General features: G+C 41.5%; 1 protein-coding gene across 1 annotated transcript in view; it reads left to right on the plus strand.

The window, feature by feature from the left end:
* Positions 1-21691, plus strand: part of astn2 (astrotactin 2) — a 314654-nt gene that overhangs the window by 207915 nt on the left and 85048 nt on the right. Inside the window, exons 12-13 of the mRNA XM_078271027.1 lie at positions 12639-12805; positions 14879-15067. Coding sequence (XP_078127153.1) covers positions 12639-12805; positions 14879-15067 — 356 coding nt within the window. The remainder of the gene's footprint in view (positions 1-12638; positions 12806-14878; positions 15068-21691) is intronic.

Genomic DNA, 21691 nt, shown 5'->3' on the forward strand with positions numbered 1-21691 from the left:
GTAAATGCAACATTTAAATAAAATCTGAATAAATTATTTTGTGCTATTATATCGGAAATTGTTGTGATTAATGTAACTAATTCTATAGTATGTTGAAATGTATTAAAATAATATATTTCACATCAGGGTTTGTTCTATTATTGTTAATACAAAAAAGTAGTCATGTTAGCTTATGTACATATTTTGCATAGCGTAAAATAGCTGATACCTGTAAAATAATTACAGTGTCCGTAACAGTGATTCCAACCATGTTTTATGTATTTTCACAGTGGTAGTAGCATTTGCATCCTATACCGGGGCAGAGCAGTTTCTCATACTAAAGCTATGCTGGTAAGATGAATCTGTATTAGACCCAGAGGTGGAAAGTAGTACACATGGGAGAGAATGTGTATAAAATATAAATGAGTGTGAGAGTATGTGCCAATAAGCTTTTGGATTGTTTGTCAGACACTTTCTTAGATCAAGCCCCTGGACATATCATGGCATATTTAATTAACAGTTTTCACAGACACACACACACACACACACACACACACACACACACACACACACACACACACACACACACACACACACACACACACACACACACACACATGCGTAAGTGAACATGTCAACCATGTCAAAGAACTGCCAGTAATAAGCACCCTTAATAAAGTAAAGGAAAGATAAGTAGAGAGAATACATACATTCTCACTCACTTAAGGGTTTAGTCAGTATGGAAAGATTTACTTTCAACTCACACTTTCAGAAAGTATAAATGTTGGATGAAATATTACGCCGAAATGATTAAGAACACTCTCACGCCTCTGTGTGCGGCTGATTACGCAGACAAAACGACTGACAAAGCCTTCTAGTCTTCAAAGATTAACTCAGAGGATCACAGCCACAGTGGCATTATTTTATTTTTCCGACTCTTTTGGGCTGGTGTTATTTTAACCACCCCTGTCAGAGTGGGTGCTAACACAGAGCAGCAACATGCCACACGGAGGGCTTAAAATCCATTATCAGAGTCGGTCCCTCAAGGCTGTCTGCCGCTCTTTAGACAGTTGAAATGCCTTTACAATGAATTCAATTTTAGTCCGAGTGCTGAAGTTTTGGAGACATTGCTTATTCCATTTTTTGTCTGTGTTCCTTTTCTTGCTGCTGCTGTGCCGGAGAGGATGACAGGTGGTTTAGTCTTGTGCTCGCTAACCTCTGCTGATAACAGCAGCTGTTGTGAGTGCAGGTTAGCAATTTCAGACAGGTAATGTTTTTGTACTGGCGCCTTACTTTTTCATCACTTGGCTCATCAAACAACAGTTTGTCATATTCTGCATTACAGTAGCACTGTGCTGGGTAACAGTTGTGCTGTTAACATTACAGCCTACACTGCTGTTTCCATCACACTAACTTTTGTCAACTGTGTGAAATAAGTAATGGTTGCTGAAAATGTTTCAGGGCAAATTGTTGTGACTAAATTACTTGAAAAAAGAAGAGAGGAGGTATTGATATATCTAGTTATATCATTATTCCTTTATTTAAAAAGTATAGTCTCACCAAGATCATAATCATATAATTACTATATCTAGTAAAAGAAAACATGTACAGTATAGAAAAGCACCAACAAACACAATTCATTGAAATGAAATTAAATCCACAATAAAGACAGCAATTACAACTGATGTCCTTGAAATGTCAACGTGATCGCGCACACACTAAAGCTTTAAATTTGGTTTACATTTTTTTGTGAAACATTCCATTTGTAAGGAGCATTTTGTAACATAACATAAGACATACGTTTTATGATTTAAGAACACATCATAGAGCAGAAGTAATGAGGCAGTTTTTAAAGCCTTTTAAAGCTGCATCTAGTGCACAGCACAATTCCCTTTTGTTGGAGAGGAATATATAGGCTACCAGACAACTCTCCAGGCAGATTCAAATTCCAGACAGTATGGGAGCATGATGTGTATCTCAACTAACCCAGCAGGAGGCTCCTTAACTTTCCATTTTTGCAAATCTACCTTCTGTTGCTCAAGCAGAAAAAAAAACTTTACAATAGCTTAGTTATTACACTAAAGTACATATTTTTCCATGAATCTCTCTTCATCAAAAAGATGCTTAAAACTGGAGTTAAATTTTATTTAATTATGTTTGCAACACAGTAGCATAGAAGTGTAGGTGAGTGAACAGCACAACAGTGGGTTGTGTGAACAGCAACAATCTAGCATTTACCCAGTGGTGTGGAATGAATGGTCGAATTCTCGTTGAATCTGTGGTCAATGTACCGTATTATCCACTGTGTTTGTTTGAGAAAGGGGTATTACCGATGCACTCTGTGAACTCTCCTGGGGCTGCTCGGCGAAGTTCAAAACTCTGTAAACATGGCTTTTCCTGGTAGCTCGTCATTTTTAAACTTTAAGTTTGACAATTGCAACATACTGTGGTTTTCTGCTCTTTTAGGAAATGGTGGAATGTTTGTCTTTATGGCACATTATTGTATCCAGCTACAGTATTTGTCTTTCTAATGGACGTACTCAGAGGCTGAGCAGATGGTAGGATATCAGTAGCATATCTTTCATCAGTTGATGCCCCTTTTGGGACATCTCTGGTAAAGTTGTTTGGATGCAGGGTTAGCAAAGATGTATTTTTTAACGTCAACCATCATCCGTAAGTTTAATTTTGGCCTGTCAAACTCCAGTCGTTTATAACAGTTTAGAGAAGAGAGATAATGTGTTCTCCAATCTCATTTTAAGGCGCTTGTATAGTGTCCCAGTATGCAAGAGTTTATTAAAATGTGTGGCACACTCCAAAAGTCAGGAATTAAATGATGAGTTGTCAGTGTGGAGCCAGATTTCTGCTTGGTTGCCTCTGGTTTGCATAAAGAGTCAGCAGAGAGGAAAAATGGCAACTCCACCCAAACAAAAGTTTTGTGCAAACCCTCATCCCCTAAGCCCTCTACCCACCATCCCCTGTATCTCCCTACAGTCCTGTGTTCCTGACAACTGATCATCATGACTCCCCCCTGCTCTACTGCACAGCACAGCTCAGTTTACCTCATTACCATTGAATTTCAACGTTTTATGGTTTAAAGCAAATTGTAATAATTCTTTCATCCTTTCACTCTGACACTGTTGGTTGAATGCCGGATCAAGTGTGTTGTTTAGTGTAACACAGAGATGCACGTAACACTGCTGCAGCCGAAGGGTGGGAGCTAAGATCTGTGTTCAACGGAATACAGTTCAGTAAGAGGCCTTGAGAGGGGAATATTAGCAAGTATTTGCAGCACAACAGTAAAACTAAAACATGTTATATTCAATAAGTCATTTTTATTTAACCTAATCGGGGCGAAAACAGTAAGAGCAACATCAGTGAAAAACTGAAGGCATAGTTTAAAGGGACACTCACTCACGGTGGGTCCAATATTTTAGATTTAATTTGACGAGTTAAGTTTTTGAATTGGAATCAATTTCAGCCAATTAAATGTGGCTCAGTTCAAAACCAAAGCACACATTAAATAAATTAAGAAAGATTATTCAAACACACAAGCTTTATCCCCAAGTAATGTAGATACCCAGAGAAAGATCCATCCATCCATCCATCCATCTTCATCCGCTTATCCGGGGTCGGGTCGCGGGGGTAGCAGCTCCAGCAGGGGACCCCAAACTTCCCTTTCCCGGGCCACATTAACCAGCTCCGACTGGGGGATCCCGAGGCGTTCCCAGGCCAGGTTAGAGATATAATCCCTCCACCTAGTCCTGGGTCTCCCCCGAGGCCTCCTCCCAGCTGGACGTGCCTGGAACACCTCCCTAGGGAGGCACCCAGGGGGCATCCTTACCAGATGCCCGAACCACCTCAACTGGCTCCTTTCGACGCAAAGGAGCAGCGGCTCTACTCCGAGCTCCTCACGGATAACTGAGCTTCTCACCCTATCTCTAAGGGAGACGCCAGCTACCCTCCTGAGAAACCCATTTCGGCCGCTTGTACCCTGGATCTTGTTCTTTCGGTCATGACCCAGCCTTCATGACCATAGGTGAGGGTAGGAACAAAAACTGACCGGTAGATTGAGAGCTTTGCCTTCTGGCTCAGCTCTCTTTTCGTCTAACGGTGCGATAAATTGAATGTAATACCGCACCTGCTGTGCCGATTCTCCGACCAATCTCCCGCTCCATTGTCCCCTCACTCGCGAACAAGACCCCAAGGTACTTGAACTCCTTCACTTGGGGGTAAGGACTCATTCCCTACCTGGAGAAGGCACTCCATCGGTTTCCTGCTGAGAACCATGGCCTCCGATTTAGAGGTGCTGATCCTCATCCCAGCCGCTTCACACTCGGCTGCGAACCGATCCAGTGAGTGCTGAAGGTCACAGGCCGATGATGCCATCAGGACCACATCATCTGCAAAAAAGCAGCGATGAGATCCCCAGCCCACCGAACTGCAACCCCTCTCCACCCCGACTACGCCTCGATATCCTGTCCATAAATACTACAAACAGGATTGGTGACAAGCGCAGCCCTGGCGGAGGCCAACTCTCACCTGAAAGCGAGTCCGACTTACTGCCGAGAACCCGGACACAGCTCTCGCTTTGGTCGTACAGAGATTGGATGGCCCTGAGAAGGGACCCCCTCACCCCGTACTCCCGCAGCACCTCCCACAGTATCTCCCGGGGCACCCGGTCATACGCCTTCTCCAGATCCACAAAACACATGTAGACTGGTTGGGCATACTCCCAGGCTCCCTCAGGATCCTTGCGAGAGTAAAGATCTGGTCCGTTGTTCCACGACCAGGGACGGAATCCGCATTGTTCCTCTTCAACCTGAGATTCGACTATCGACCGAACCCTCCTTTCCAGCACCTTGGAGTAGACTTTACCGGGAGGCTGAGAAGTGTGATACCCCTGTAGTGGCACACACCCTCTGGTCCCCCCTTTTTTAAAAGGGAACCACCACCCCGGTCTGCCACTCCTTAGGCACCGTCCCAGACTTCCACGCAATGTTGAAGAGGCGTGTCAGCAAGACAACCCCTCCACACCCAGAGCTTTAAGCATTTCTGGACGGATCTCATCAATTCCTGGGGCTTTGCCACTGTGGAGTTGTTTAACTACCTCAGCAACCTCCACCAGGGAAATTGATGCCAATCCCCCCTCATCCTCCAGCTCTGCCTCTACCATAGAGGCGTATTAGTCGGATTTAGGAGTTCCTCAAAGTGCTCCTTCCACCGCCCTATTACCTCCTCAGTTGAGGTCAACAGCGTCCCATCCTTACTGTACACAGCTTGGATGGTTCCCCGCTTCCCCCCCTCCTGAGGTGGCGAACGGTTTTCCAGAAGCTACCTTGGTGCCGACCGAAAAGTCCTTCTCCATGTCTTCTCCGAACTTCTCCCACACACGCTGCTTTGCCTCTTTCACGGCAGAGGCTGCAGCCCTTCGGGCCCTTCGGTACCTTGCAACTGCCTCCGGAGTCGTCTGGGATAACATATCCCGGAAAGACTCCTTCTTCAATCGGACGGCTTCCCTGACCACCGGTGTCCACCACGGTGTTCGTGGGTTACCGCCCCTTGAGGCACCTAAGACCCTAAGACCACAGCTCCTCACCGCAGCTTCAGCAATGGAAACTTTGAACATTGTCCACTCGGGTTCAATGCCCCCAGCCTCCACAGGGATGCACGAAAAGCTCCGCCGGAGGTGTGAGTTGAAAGTCTGTCGGACAGGGGCCTCCTCAGAGCGTTCCCAATTTACCCGCACTACCCGTTTGGGCTTACCAGGTCTGTCCAGAGTCTTCCCCCACCCCCTGACCCAACTCACCACCAGATGGTGATCGGTTGACAGCTCCGCCCCTCTCTTCACCCGAGTGTCAAAACATATGGCCTCAGATCAGATGAAACGATTATAAAATCGATCATTGACCTTTGGCCTAGGGTGCTCTGGTACCAAGTACACTTATGAGCATCCCTATGTTCGAACATGGTGTTCGTTATAGACAATCCATGACTAGCACAGAAGTCCAACAACAAACAACCACTCTGGTTTAGATCAGGGAGGCCCGTTCCTCCCAATCACGCCTCCATGTGTCTCCATCATTACCCACGTGCGCGTTGAAGTCCCCCAGCAGAACTATGGAGTCCCCAACTGGAGCCCCATGCAGGACTCCACTCAAGGTCTCCAAGAAGGCCGAATACTCTGAACTCTTGTTTGGTGTATGCACAAACAACAGTCAGAGTTTTTCCCCCCACAACCCGCAGGCGTAGGGAGGCGACCCTCCCGTCCCACCGGGTTAAACTCCAACGTAGGGGCGCTCAGCCAGGGGCTTGTGAGTATCCCCACACCCGCCCGGCGCCTCACACCCTGGGCAACTCCGGAGAAGAAAAGAGTCCAACCCCTATCCAGGAGTATGGTTCCAGAACCAAGACTGTGCGTAGAGGTAAGCCCCACCAGATCTAACCGGTAGCGCTCCACCTCCCGCACAAGTTCCGGCTCCTTCCCCCACAGAGGTGACATTCCACGTCCCCCAGAGCCAGCCTCTGCTGCCCGGGTCTGGTCCGTCGAGGCCCCTGACCTTCACTGCCACCCATGTGGCAGCGCACCCGACCCCAGCGGTTCCTCCCACAGGTGGTGGGCCCATGGGATGGAGGGATGTCCGCCACGTAGCTTTTTCGGGCTGTGCCCGACCGGGCTCCGTGGCAAACCCGGCCACCAGACGCTCGCTGACGAGCCCTCCATCTGGGCCTGGCTCCAGACGGGGGCCCCGGGCTTCCTCCGGGCAGGGTCACTTCATCCCTTCCTCGATTTTTCATAGGATTTTTGAACCATTCTTTGTCTGGCCCCTCACCTGAGACCACTTTGCCTTGGGAGACCCTACCAGGAGCACAAAGCTCCAGACAACACAGCCCTCAGGTTCATAGGGACACACAAACCTCTCCACCACGATAAGGTGATGGTTCCCGGAGAAGCAGAGAAAGATTAGTATTTCAATTTCCTCTCCTTTTAACAGGAATAATTCAATAGGATGACTAGTTTTTCAAATGATATACATGTTTCCTTTTTTGTTTGTGCCAAGATTGAGATATAAATAGCAGAAAATAGTTATTGCTCCCCTGTTGCAGTCAATTGTTGTATATTACTGCTATTTTTGTAATAACCTTCGGCGGTGCATTTGTATATCTATCTCTCTGTATATCTCTATGTATCACTGGCTCAGAGGCTAATTTCATAATCTCCATATATCATATCATGTCAATTACATAGATTGTATGAATTAAAATGATCCAATCAAAACCAACCACTTTTAATCAATATGTTATATAGCATTTCAACTTTGACTACTTAAACTTCTTATTATATTCTTTACATTTGCTTTCCTGAATTAAACATAACTCTTCTCTGTTGTCTTCATCATCAAAGGAAGCACTTTACAGCAGCTCTCAAGTGCTTTTGGCGATCAAGCTGAGTTGAGAGCAGCAGAGTCTGATGGAGTCGCAGAACAAAGCTGTCCTTCACTCTCATAGTCATCTGTTGTGTTGTCACCACTAAAGAAAGGTGGAGGAGCAATAGAGAGAACATGGCCTTTAAATACAGTCAGTCCGTATAGTGTGGACTGGATTTATCCTGATAAGCTGAGCACAAAAAAATGCAGATTTTATATCTGTGCAGTCATGTAAAAATGAGTGCTGAACATTAAATCATCCTGTTCAACGGTGAAGCCTGTGTGAAATAGAACAAGGCAGTATGTTTTTATGTATACCCATCCGGATATACTGTTTTGCATATGTAAACCATTTGTACAAAAAAATACAAGCTAAGATAAGCTAAATCTATTTTAAATAGCAAAGTCTATTTTTTTGCCTTTGGGCAACACCATTCCCCATAGCTGAGAAATAACTGTGTTTTTGAACTGAAGATTAAATATGAAGTATGAATTCACATAAATATAAGGAACAAACAACTGGGTTGAGACTTCTTATTTCTCACTGGGGGACTGCATTGCACCCTCACAGTTTTTTTGCTCTTGCAGCAATAAAACTGTTGTGCCTAATTTAACCCATTTGAGCAGCAGTGGAGCTGCAGGGCATGCATCTCTGCCACCTCTATACCAGATTAGGCTGTCAAATATGCTTTTAGAGTATTTGATTTTCCCCCTCCCCCCACCCGCAGTGTGATTTAGAGCTCTGCATTTTCGAGGACTTTCTTTGGTATGCCTGTTGTTTTGTGAAATTGTCAGCACACATCTTCCTTATATTGTTTCCTTATTATCCGTATTTTTTTATCACTGAGAAAATTATTTCTAGTCTTTATGGTTTACAGTATTTCACTGTTCCAAAGGCTGCAGTGGGAATATATATTTACGTCCTTGATCACTTACTCTTCACAGTTCTCTCACTATCTCTTCTCTCTGAAATGTGTGATGGCCACTAAGTATGAACATCTGGCATCTTAATTTTGACAAGATCATTAAGAGTCAGAGTTCTCAATAGATTATGCTGCAGTTCCGGATTAAAGATGAGGGCAGTAATGAGGTAATTAGGGAAATGAATAGCATTCATTTAGCATTTGTGAACTTTAATTTGTAGGGGTGATGCATGTGCAGCATATAATGTGTAAAACAATGTATGTGCAGTTATATTTCATGCATACTTTCTTTTCTTTTTTTTTCTCTCTTCAAACCTGCCTTGTATTTTAAACCCCATATACAGGTGTGAAATACCATCACTCTGGTACTTAATGGTGTCATAACATTCTGATTTGCAACTGCCTCCCAGAGAATACAACCCTTAGTGTAATATGTAAAGCAAATATACAGCTTGTAAAAGAGAGTAAAGATAATATGTAAACATCCAGTCCATTAGATTCAATCTAATTCTCTTTAAGCTATTAATTATATTTCAATGAAATTGCAAATTTGTAAGCACAGAAACACACTTCTTCTTTGCCGCTTCTTTGAAACATTTAATATATTCAATAATAAGTCTTTATTCAATTGCCAGAATATAATGTTTTTTGAATGTATTTTCAATTAATTGTAGTAACAATGTTTCAGTCAATAAAGTTGTTTCTGTGTTTTCCAAAAGGCTGTAGTAGATTTCTCAGCCTGTTTTCATTATGCTGCAGTTGCAGAATCACTACGGAAGACCTGACTGAAAGAATTTATCTGAAATGCAAATCCTTCCCCCTCCCCAGCCCTTGTGTCTTTGGAGAGTGGCCAGAGCACAAAGAGCAAGTAGCTAGTGGCCAGCGCTAATGGTTAACCTTAAGTCCTTTTCATTCAACTGTATAGTGATGCACAGCAATTATGAATAATAGGCAGCTATTCCCACAGGTCTGCATCAGTGTGATGAATTGCTCCAATTTCGTTCTGCTTAGCATTACATTCATGAGATACAGTAAATGAATCTGAGACTGGAGAGCCTTTCCATTGAATGTTGAACACATGGGCCTTTGTCCAGAACATAAGTGTGAACAATGCACAACGTTTATTGCACATTTATCCTTTTTTACCGTTTGGTTCTCCGAAGAGATCAAAATTACAGCCCACAGAGAGCTGATGTTACCTTACTTCAGGACCCGTTGTTGTGTGAAAACTACCTTTGTTCAATCTTTTGAGATAGTGGTCTTAATAGGATAACATAATCATGCAATAATGTAAAGGCTAATTATGAGAAATCTCATAATAAGTAAGAAATGACCCCCTGATTACTGTTAGTTGAGCCACTACTGGTGATGGATTTTAAAGTGTGCTGTTGATCATCAAATAGCTTTTGGGACTGATAATAACATTGAACAGTCCCATTTACTGTACTGTCATCGTACCTTTGACTAAACTGATAACTGAGTCAGGATATATCCATCCCATAATTGTTTTGGCAATTGTGAGTGTATACAATATAGTGGAAAACATCCTTGAGGTGAAAAATAAATGCAGAGTAGTCTATAAATTAAAGCCTGACATGAGTGTGAGGGTCTTTCAAATGTCAAAACACATAATCCTCATCTCATCTACTATACGTTTTCTCTCTCCAGTTTATTTCCTGTCTGCATTCAAATTTTATGGTTGATGTTTTTCACAAAAAAGCCTTGATAACTGAAGATCAGCTGCTGCTCTGAGGGCATTTAAGGCTTTGGAGGTTTCACAATTAGCAGTAGTGTTCTCTCCAGTTAAATGTTTTGATGGTGGTAGAGTAGAGAAAGCATGCACAAGCATGCTTTACACAATTTCCAAGCACCCAGTAAGAGATATCGAGTCCATAGCAGTCCTGCAGTAATAAGTTTCATGCTTTTCCAAACATCTCTCCCATTATTAAGCTCTGCTTCAATCCTCTCTTTGTATCTCAGTGTAGTGTATATGGGTACTTAATTCATTGACATTAATTCATATTTAATATATCATAGAATGCCTACATTTAATGTAATCACTCTTGCAAGGGGAGATATGTATTTCTGGATGTGGCATAATGCTTCTCTGTACATAGTTCTTTTCTTTTTTCTTTTAAGATCCTATACTGCACCATCAACCACACTTTAACATATCTTCTAGATATAATTGTTTGGCCTCCAGTTTGTTGGTGGTAATAACACTGCAAAGCAATGTTTTAAAATGCAAAGAAACAGAATCTCTCATTAGTGCAATACATTTCATGTAGCTTTGTTGTGAATATTTTGCAGTCTGAGGCTACCGTCTGAGGTTGTCTAGTAGTGCATTACCACTGATCATGATGGCCTGGTAAACATATTCTTCCCTTTATTTTGAGATCATCTGACAGTAGTACTTAAAGCAGTACCTATAATATTACACTGACACCAACAATACAATAAAATCACTGAATGAGATTGATGAAGCGCTAAGCGAAACACGTTGCTCTTGTCAGTGTCAATAAAATATCCTTGATCATATTAAAACAATACAGTCATAAAGTATTTGATCAATGTTAATACTGCATTCTATAAGTTACTAAATAATATGCTGTTTGCTTTTTTAAGAATAATAAATAATTATTATAATATTATATAATATCAATATTATTTAAAAGAATTATAAACAGCATTTTTGCCCTCCTCTAACACATAAGCTGAGCCAGCAGAAAAGTTAATCAATTGTAACCTCTTTGTTTTGTTTGCGTAAGAATCTTTTGTTTAGAGATGGATAATGCAACCCAAATCATGAACAGTAGGCTATTAAGTCTACAAGTTATTAAAAAATTAAATTTTGGAGTCCAGCTTTGTTATAGATTATGCATCTGCTGTTGTTGCATTCACGCTTAATTAGTATTTCTTAGGGGAAAAATATAATTCATTAAAAAAACACTTCTTAAATTTAATGCTGTACCATAAATTAGCCAATCTGAAGTTTGGATATTGGACCCAGTGTTCCCCTTCAGATTTGTGTGTATGCTCGGGTACATGGGATTTGTTGTGTGCGGAGGTTGCTGGTTATAACTGCTAAACTTAGCGGTAAACTAAAACTAATTCATGAACTTTAACTGAAACTCTAACAAAATGATCACCTGTGATATCAGTAACTTCCTGCTAGGTCACAGACAGTGATCCAGCGATTTTATTTTATTTTTAAGTCAACTGACCTTCGCCGCTGACTTCACCAATACTGATTTCAAACCAACACCCTCATGTTGAGGTTCTGAGTATAAAATTGAGATATGTCTGCTCATTAAAGCCCCTATGCTTATATTATCTAACACCACACATTTACAGTACTTCCCCTTTTTAAGTTAATTGTTTCCATTTTTATTTCCAATTTGGAATGGACAATTCCCTGCACACTAAATTCCTTTTCATTGCTTGTACTGAGAAGTTGATTTGAGGGTGGATGCCATCCCACTTGTTAGCAGAATGACCAAAATGCATGCTTCTTTTTAACCCGCCTTCCTCCCTCTACATCCCCTAGTAGCAGTGAGAGTGCCAGGGCAGAGGGGTTGTTTAGTTGAATATGTTAGTCTAGTCCTCCTGACTCATTGATCCTTTATCTGACTGAGGTGTGTGCCAGTTAGTCTATGGCCCCGACCTTGGCTCTGAGTAATATCAGAGTAAGTAACTGTGCTGTGTATTGATAGATCCTTGGTGCTGAAGTAGAAGACAGATTTTAAATGTCCCTTCTGTCAGTTTCATCTTGGATCTACAGTATATTCTCTTAATAAACTATAGCTTATATATATACCCCTTGGTGGCCTGGGGAAGGTGTAGACATCTCTAATCTCCTCCGATAGAAGTCCCCTGCCACTCTTTTCCACCTGTCAGTGTGGAGTCCCACCAGGAAAGCATAACACATGTGGAGTTGTGTCTGGCAGGAAAAAAACAAACACAGACCTCAAGTAGTGAGATGAGCTGTAAGGATGTCTCCAAGCTGCCAGTTTTCACTGTTTCATATCTTTAATCACATAAAGACCTCCATGTTTTCTGTATCCTTTTAAATAACATAATTGCCATCTTTCATTCTACTTTCTCAAAATCCCACTGCCCACTTCTCCTCTATTATCTTTTCCATCTTACTATCTTTGTCTCCCTGGTGCCACGTGATCCTGATTAAAATGCCCACGCTGACCTCTGCGCCTTACTCTCTTCTTCTCTCTCCCTAATTTATTCCGTTTTCCTCACCCCCTCTCCACATCTCCCTCCCACCACCTCTCCTTTCCTCGTCTCTCTTTTCTTGCAGTGTCCTGAGGGGCTGAGGCCAATGAAAGATGGCTCAGGTTGCTATGACTACTCTAGGGGCATTGACTGCACGGATGGCTTCAATGGAGGCTGTGAACAGCTGTGTCTCCAGCAGCTCGTGCCCCTTGAAGATGACCCCAGTTCCAGCAACGTGCTCATGTTTTGCGGGTGAGAATAACTAACAGTAAAAAGAAATTCAAAGGTGTTTGCAGGCTGGAAATAAAGCTTCCTCATGAAATAGGTTTCGTGAGGGATTTTCTAATCAAGAAATTCTTCCTCAGGCAAATACTCGCATGAAGGAAATGAGATATGCAAATGGAAAATTACCAGTGTGTAATCACAGAATCACATCTATATGTGATGAAAGTCATTTGCCCAAGAGTACATAACAAATGTATTGTTTTAATGTAATCACTAGGGCTGTCAAAATGACCGTGATAATAACGGGTTAATGCAAATTCCTTTTACCGCCACGCATGCGCGTCCTGTGATTTGGGCCTTGGGCGGCTCCTTAGTTTGGGAAATCAGGAAGCGATGCAGCAGTTATATTGTGGATGACTAGCAGAAACGAACCGTGAGCAGAAATGGATAATGGTCTTTTGAATGGCAAGTTCAGTTTCCAAAAGTCCTTCCAGATGGTTCTCTCGACAAGGCTGAAGTTATTTGCATGTACTGTCGATGTGAATTGAGTTACCACCAGGGTACATCGAGTCTCAAATACCACTTGCTGGCCAAGAATATGCTGATGCAGAGAACCTTACTCCCCCTCTTAGTTAACCTCTAGAAGTGTGAAGTGGGACACTTCATTGTGTTCAGGTGCATTCAGGTCAATATGCCCATCTGTTGCTTGATGGGCTTGAGTTTGCCATACTATGCTTTCAGCACATTTTTTTAACATACAATACATTTAAGGTTATTCTGGAGAATATTCTAGACAGTATTTGTCATTGTTTTGGATTGTTGCAATAATAATAAACATTTGCATAAAGTAAGCATATGTGTTTATTTATTTTGATATTCAAAAGGTGCATCAAAAATTAAACCTGAACCAGATGTTAATCTAGTTACCTTGATCATGCCAAGTTGCTTTATGCATATGCCATTGTGGTCCCAGTGCTGGAATAACTGACGCAAAGAAACTATGAATCTTTGTCAACATGCAGCTCCTGACAGCTTTTGGGTTTCTAGCAAGTGGGAACTCAACAGGCTGAACAGGTGAAGGATATACTAATTCTCCTTAAGATGTGTCAGGTCCACAAAATGCAATTTGCAGCAATGTCCACTCTCCCTAATGTCACCAGTACAATTGGTTTGGACTCACCTTTCAATAAGAGCACCTCGGGAGGATGAATTTGTTTCATCAAGAATATTTTCATCCTATCAGGGCGCACACCCTCTGTGACATGCAAATGGCTTTACCAATCACTGTTGCACAATGCCATTGGTCAGGCTGTGATTGAAAGGGAAATGGCTTTGCCTTCATGCAATAGGAAAACACTGTTCCATCAGGTCTGCTGCATTTTCAAGACAGTGTTGCCAACAATGGCAGAGTCCTCTATCCCACTGATGCGCTGAGACCTGATCAACTGCATGAGACCAAAGCTCAGCGCCAGCCAACAGCACCATGTACTCAACCATGCCTGTAAGGGAGGATTGTGCAGATAAATGGAGACGATATGATAATTGTGACTGATTGCACGGTCTGCTGAATTCTGCCCCATTGGACTATGTTTCCAGCAGAGCGATTGTGTCCACAATCTCGACAATGACAATGACTAGTGCACTGCTTCGCTAATGTGAAAGACATTTTGGCCAAAGCTTACAACAATAAGAGCCAGATTTTTTAATAGACAATTTTAGATTACCAACAGCCTGAAAATATTCAGACTGCTGCTGTTTGTATTTAGCTGGGTCGGTGCTGTCCATAGATCGGTTGGTAAGTGTTCTACAGATGGCAGGACTACCAAAAAAAAGGACTTGGTAGTTTTGTGTTCTTGAATTGGTAATTTGTAGATTAAAATAGTAAAATGGAAACATCTATGTATGAGTTCATGCAGTGTCAGTCACCCACCTCGTGTTTTGCATTTTGCTGTATCATCAACATATAGAATGTATGCCACAATTCATCTACTAATGTTATAGCCATCAACTATACATATTTTTTTCATCTCAAGTGTAAATAGATTCACATACATTACATATTTTACATTACACTGACAGCTTTTCCCTCCTCCTCCTCAGGTGTGTGCAGGAGTACAAACTAGCAGGGGATGGGCGCTCCTGCCTCCTGCTGTCAGACAACTGTGAGGGACCAAAATGCCCAAGGCAGGATGTCCACTTCAATGACACCCTGTTTGGTGAGATGCTGCATGGATACAACAACAAAACCCAGCAAGTCAACTTGGGACAGATATTCCAAATGACCTTCCGGTAACTAGTGTACACACATTTACACTTGCACAGATGCACATTCATCGTCAGAATTAAGAAATGCATTTTCCTATGGTTAGTGGATATACAGTATATTGTTCTTTCATTTTCTTTCATCGGATCTCATGTCTTTTATTACAAATCATTTATCTTTCTATATCGAAAACATTATTTCATTATTTTACTGGTATTTTACGTATTTACTAGTGTATATTACACTGACAATCTACCTTTGAGATGTATTGCTTTACACGAAGACACACCATCAGGAGTAACAGCCGTCTTTTATCAGTTTTGTGTTGCAGGAGGGATAGAAAGGCTTGAGAGCTCAGCGGAGCAGCTCTCAGTATCAGTAGTGAGGGTTTGCCGTTGGGGTGTCACATCTGTGTTTACACAGATTTGTGCGTGTGTGTGTGTGTGTGCGCGTGCGTGCATGCGTGTGCGTGCGCATCTATTTGTGTGTGTGCATCTCTGTGTGTGTGACAGAGAGAGTGAGAAGGGGATGAGAGAGTGATGGATGGTTGAGTGAGGATTGAGACTTATACCATTGCAGTTCTCCCTAAACTGTCAGCCCTCTGAAAACCTGGCTCATTCTGATAAGTCACATGCTGTTTGTGGTGAAACGCTCCTGTAATCACAGAGAAATGATGAGGGTATATATATGCACAAATACAGTACACAGAAAAACATGCTCAGCCTACATCTCACTATCTCTGTCTTGCCTTTTATTTGCTCACATGCACGCTCGCATGCACGCTCGCATGCACGCATGCACATACGCATGCACACACACACACACACACACACACACACACACACACACACACACACACACACGTCTATACATTTACACAGTGTTTCAAATAACCATGAAATGCGTTTTATCTGTTCTGCCCTATGGGTCACAATAGTTGTGCTTGGCTAAACACAGCCACATCTGCTGTAGGTCCTCTGGGTCCTTTGTAATGTATATTGTTGTGATTCAGGATTTCTACAGCATACATGGCACACTGGATACAACTTACATTAAATCAGAGAATAAGTTAACTCAGTTTTTCCTTTTAGAAATTTGTGTTATTGATGATAAAATCATTTGAGATCCAGATATATTTTATGGATTATATGTAATGAGATTTTCTTTAGGTCAATTGATATACTGCAGAGGTCTTTTCTTTTCGACAGTGCTGCAACATGACTTTTATCACGAGAAGGCACATTTTCTTATTCAAAATAAGCCATGCAAAGAAATGTAATGCAAGTGATTAAGATCGCTCTTTGAATCTATTGGAAAGCTGCTTTTGTGAAGTCTTCTCTCAGAAATGTGCTATAATTCAGGTATAGTAATTGCCTGTAAATACTCAAAGTAGCATTTACTGTTAGTAATCCACAGAAAAGTGCACGAAAAAGGCACTTATGCCTTTACATTCTTTTATTCTAAATATGAACGTCTGGCAGATGAAGTCGTTCTAGATGACATTAAGTTGAATTGATTTACTAGTGCACAATTGTGTCTTCATCTGTCCTTGAAGATACCTTTGGTATGTAGGTGCCCTAATCTACCCAAGTAGCAAGTGTCTGGCTGTATTGAGTTATTTTTAAAAGATTCCCAATAAACACAGATCATTCTCATAGAATAAAATAGTATTTGCACAAGATGGGAACACTGACACAAATTGGTTTTTAATGCATTACAGATATTTCAACCATTAGCATATAGCAGCACCTCTCTGACTTGTCTTTGCATTTAGAGGGGGATTACTAAATCTGATCATCAAAAGAGCTATGACCTAAAGGGGCTTAAAATCAAACTTAAGAGAATTTGTACAAATGACTGACACATCTTTAGTCTAATATGAGAAAAGGACTAAGAGCTTTGTGTTCCTCAAAGGTTAAAGAGGCTAAACCAGTTGGGGACTACCCTTTAATATACCAAACGGCACAGTTTGACTGATAAAACAAAGGCACAGTTTGAGTATTTTGAAATCAGGGGACAGTCTTGATCCATTTGCTCTCTAGCAGTGGAGAACCCAGTGGGTAGTCTGCCTCTAGACTCCATCTCTACACACTGGGTTACATCAAACTACGGCCAGTAAAGGGATTTGCACTCAAGCCAGGGCTCCGTTGGGATAATATAGACATGACAGGTTTACACTAGTCAAACACCTTGGCGGCTCTGAGACACACTAGACAAGCAACGAAAGATCTGAGCATCTTTTTATGGGGGGAAAGTACATAGATGTGGCACGCTGGGACAAAAAATCTGTTAATGTCATTGTTTATTGACGGATATGTTTAGGCTTTTGCTGTTTTCAACACGTTTTGCTTAAAAAGTTACCCTAAAAAATAAGAATACATCAGTCAGTAAAATGGAAGGCAAAAAAACAGTTAAATACTTTAACTCTTCCATAGCATTTGGGGGATTGTCCCGCTTTGGTCCAGCCTTGAACCATTTAGCGAGGTCTCGGTCCAGACCTAGAGGAACACAGCATCTCTCTGGTCCCATCTATACTTTTCCAAATGACTTCTCCTTTTGCTGCAAGATCCTCAGTTCAAAACATATGCATGGAAATTATAAAAAGTGCAACTAGCAAATGAAGTCGTCAAAACAACTTATTCTGCTAGTTGTAGGATTTTGTTGGCACCCATTAGATTCAAAAGACTATTGTTTTGGGCACCCTAGTTCTTTTGTTAAATTATAAATTGTGTCAATTAATAACCCAAAGCTGCTGTTTAATTTTTGCTCTGTGACAGACACAACTCAAAAGATGCATTGCATTGGTCGTACAGTATATATCACCAATCTACATCAAAATGTTGTGATGCTGCAAAAAAAATACTCAACAAGATGACACAACATTTACTTTGGCCACAATTTCGCTCTGTCTGAGAAAATGTATTTGTTCATCTGTTAGACTTCTCATAAAATTTTAATAGGGCTAATAATCTTTCTAGAAAGATTTGTCTCCCTACAGTCTCTAGGTAACTGCAGTCAAATGCACTCAATAAATAACTAATCAGAAGGGCTCTACTTCCACTCATTTAACACCAAGTTGAATTTTAATGACTACTCAGCTACAGCTCTCCATCCACCCTTTGTATAGGTTTATAAATTGGTCAGCTATTGTGGCTATTTATCTTCTGAAGAAGGAAAATCAGTGCTGCTGCCTTGCATCTGTTTTTGTGGTGCACTTACACTCTCTACACTCAAGTCTTTTGTGAGATTTCTGTAAAATGCAGACGACAAACTCAATTTTCTCTCCCCCACCTCAACCTTCTTTGTATTACACCTGTGCAATTTGCACCTGCTCCTGGAAGCTAGAAAAATGTTCATGCTAATTGCCGGATACATACTTTGTCGCACTTAACATGTTCCCTGCAGTTGGAGGCACACTCCACTGATTACAGGCAGACGACAGGCGAAGTGCACTTCCTGGCTGATGTGCCTCTTTGGATAAATAACACGTGTCTGTAGGTGCAGAGTGCATCTGAAACGAAGCGCAAAAAGCATTTATGCAAACCAAACCACTGCACACAGTTCAGCAGTTATTAGAGAGGGCAGGCAAAAGAAAGGAAGAGAGAGAGGAAGAAAATGTACTCTCTGAATCCATGATTGAACTGAATGCCAAATTGGGAAAAAGCTTTTTCTATTGCTTACCAGAAGGTATTTTGTATGCATCAATATTGTGTTTCCATCTTTGTATTATGGGCTTAATCAAATTTATTTCATTTAACATTTCAAAAGTCACATTTTCCTGAGCTATTCATCACTCTTAAGTCTAACCAGACAAGCTAAACACACAGGAGTATTATACTTGACTCCCTATGCCTCTTATTAAACAGTATTACTGCATGTCATCTCTCCAAGGTACTCATTCTGCTTATCAAATCCACTGTGTCTTTTGTCAAAAGAACGATAGTTTTGTCCTCTGAATGACTTGCTCCCATAGGATTCTACATTGCACTCAGTAGGTACAAACATGATATATATTTATAGCAATATGTTACAGTTTTTATTCTCATAATTTTCTCCACGTTCCTCTGTGCCGTCTTTGATATGGAGATGCTTGTCTTATCCCACAGCCCTAGACTCTTTTCATTCTCTCACCTCCACTGTCTACTGGTTCTCTCTCTTATCACACTATTCCCTTGTGTCAGCAGCTGAAAGTGAAATATTAGATGATTAAGATGAATTGTATGATGTGACTCACGGCATCACAGGTAGTGTTTTAATATAAAATATTACCTATGAAGTTGCATACATCTTTTTTGTACAATTGATCTCACTTTGCTCAGCGTCTTGAAGCAGACCAGGGGAATGATTTTTGCAAATTGCTGTTAATAATGCATTGTTATGCAAACATGCGTTTGTGTGATAAAGTTACATGTATTAATGTGAACGATATGCCTGAGAACAATTCCATTACAATGTGATCGCTATGTAAAGATATGAAAACAGAGTCCACCCAACAAAGAATGTATCTGTAGTTATCTGTTTTTCATGTTAAAATTGTCTTTCTTTGAACTGACCAATAGCAAGCTGACAGCAGATGAAGGCTAATTACAAGCTATCATTTTTTGTTTTTTGTTTTTCTGACAGCACTTTATATCCTTCAGATAGCAGGTAACATAGCAGAAGTCCAATCCTTTTTGTTTATAGTCCGTGTTTGAGTTAGTCCTTTGTGCTTTTGTATGTACAGTAATAACATTCTGCCCCTCACTGAGGCATGTGGACGCACGCACGCACTCACTCACTCACTCACTCACTCACCAAATGAATCGGTGGAGAGTAGAAGATGTGGATAGGTGAAGGGTGACGGGGCTGTGATAATGGTAGTCAGTACTGAACACTTTTGGCCCTGTCAAATGTACTACCATACATACACAATTACTGTGTACATATATGGCATGCACTATATGGGGTTGTAACAGGGGAAATTGCAGGCAGGCAGCATTCAGTAATGGCCATTCTTTGGAGAGAGAAAAATAACCAGACACATACAGTACACAGGACACACTGATGCACTGAGTAGTACTTAGTAATTTGAAGAATGCAGTTGAGGAACAAACACAAAGAGCTGCTTCCGCCCAGGTTAGGCAATTTTGAACTTTTAAACGACCACAGCAGAAGTCTTTGGACCCGATTTGGAATAAGCTTATTGGAAAACTGAACCAAAAGGGGACCTGATCCAAAAAGACCCCAAGATAATTCATCATAAATAGACCCTAACAATAGACCCTAACAAAGAGAGAAAGCACCATGACGCACCACCACCTAACGAGCTACAGCTGTATCAACTTTCCCTGCACTTAACTGCTCACACTCTCTGTCTCACTTCTTTTCCTGCAATCACCACATGATCAGAGCTGATAGTGAGTCTGCTTTGAGCCTCTTGGATATCTGACATATTGGCACAGGGACCTGAGACTACCTGCAATAAGACAGAACCCTACCCGGACTCAATAATTGATCATTATGATAATTGTATTCCTATCTAACATATACAGTTTGCCATAATGCGATCATGAAAAACGGCCCTGTTATTATGTATTTACATATGACAATTACATCCTCTGTAAATTTAAAAGCAAAATTGAGTGAAGTTGCTTAGGATAAATATTTTATTACACACAGCACACTGAGACATCAATCCGGTTTGAGTCAAGCTTACATGTTTATCTTTTGATAGACAGGCAGTGTTTCCCTTCCCTCTAAACTTTTGCATGGCAGGATTTTACCACAGTGAACGACTGTTAGCAGTTTGGTTCGCAACGAATGAGAAGCAGTGGTTGAGAGGGAGAAGAAAAAGAAGCTTCACCTGCTTTGTGAAGGTGTAGCTGCCACCCTTGTCACTCTGATGCCGAAGACACTTTTCACAAAAAGGATAAGATACAATAAGGGAGAAAAGTTTTTGATAGGCACTCTGTGGATCTGGCAGCCCACAAGGCTCACAGGCACAAATACAACCATATTTCCATATAATTATCTCCTTGGTGCACACACAGTAGCTTTTACTGGGTAGTTTAGTCAACAAACATTATAAGGCAATTTCTTCCCACATAGTGAGTAGCCATGAGACAGTGAGCCAGAATGTTGAGGTGAAGGGTTAAGCTGCTCAAGGTGTATGAGAAGAACCTTATTAATTATTTCCTAAAATATGCTGCTTCTTCTTTTAAGCTCCCAACATTGAATTTAGTGTTTACCTTTTTATTATTTCCTATGCATGTGTGTGGATATGTGGGAGAGGTTTGTGTGTGTTTCTGGGTTAAAATTCCAAGGTCACAACTTTGCAAGGACATGATGGCATTGACGCACCAATGGTTATGCAGATACTCCGATAATTAATATGAGTTCCCCCAGCCTGCCTATGGTCCCCCAGTGGCTACAAATGGCAATAGTTGTAAAGCGAGCCCTGGGTGTCCAGCTCTGCCTTTGAGAAAATGAAAGCTCTGATGGGCCGATCTGGAATCTCCTCCTTAATCTATCATAAGAAGCAAGGTTACCTCCCCTTTCTCTGCTTTGCCGGCCCAGAGAATTTGGCCCGCCCATGAGAAAGAGAGAGACATCATGGCTTGCAAACAAGCAAAGTGGCAGTTGGTCAAGGGAACACCTCCACCTTGCCCCCC

This window comes from Sander vitreus, chromosome 16 (genome assembly GCF_031162955.1).
Source record: "Sander vitreus isolate 19-12246 chromosome 16, sanVit1, whole genome shotgun sequence".
Classification (NCBI taxonomy): Eukaryota; Metazoa; Chordata; class Actinopteri; order Perciformes; family Percidae; genus Sander; species Sander vitreus.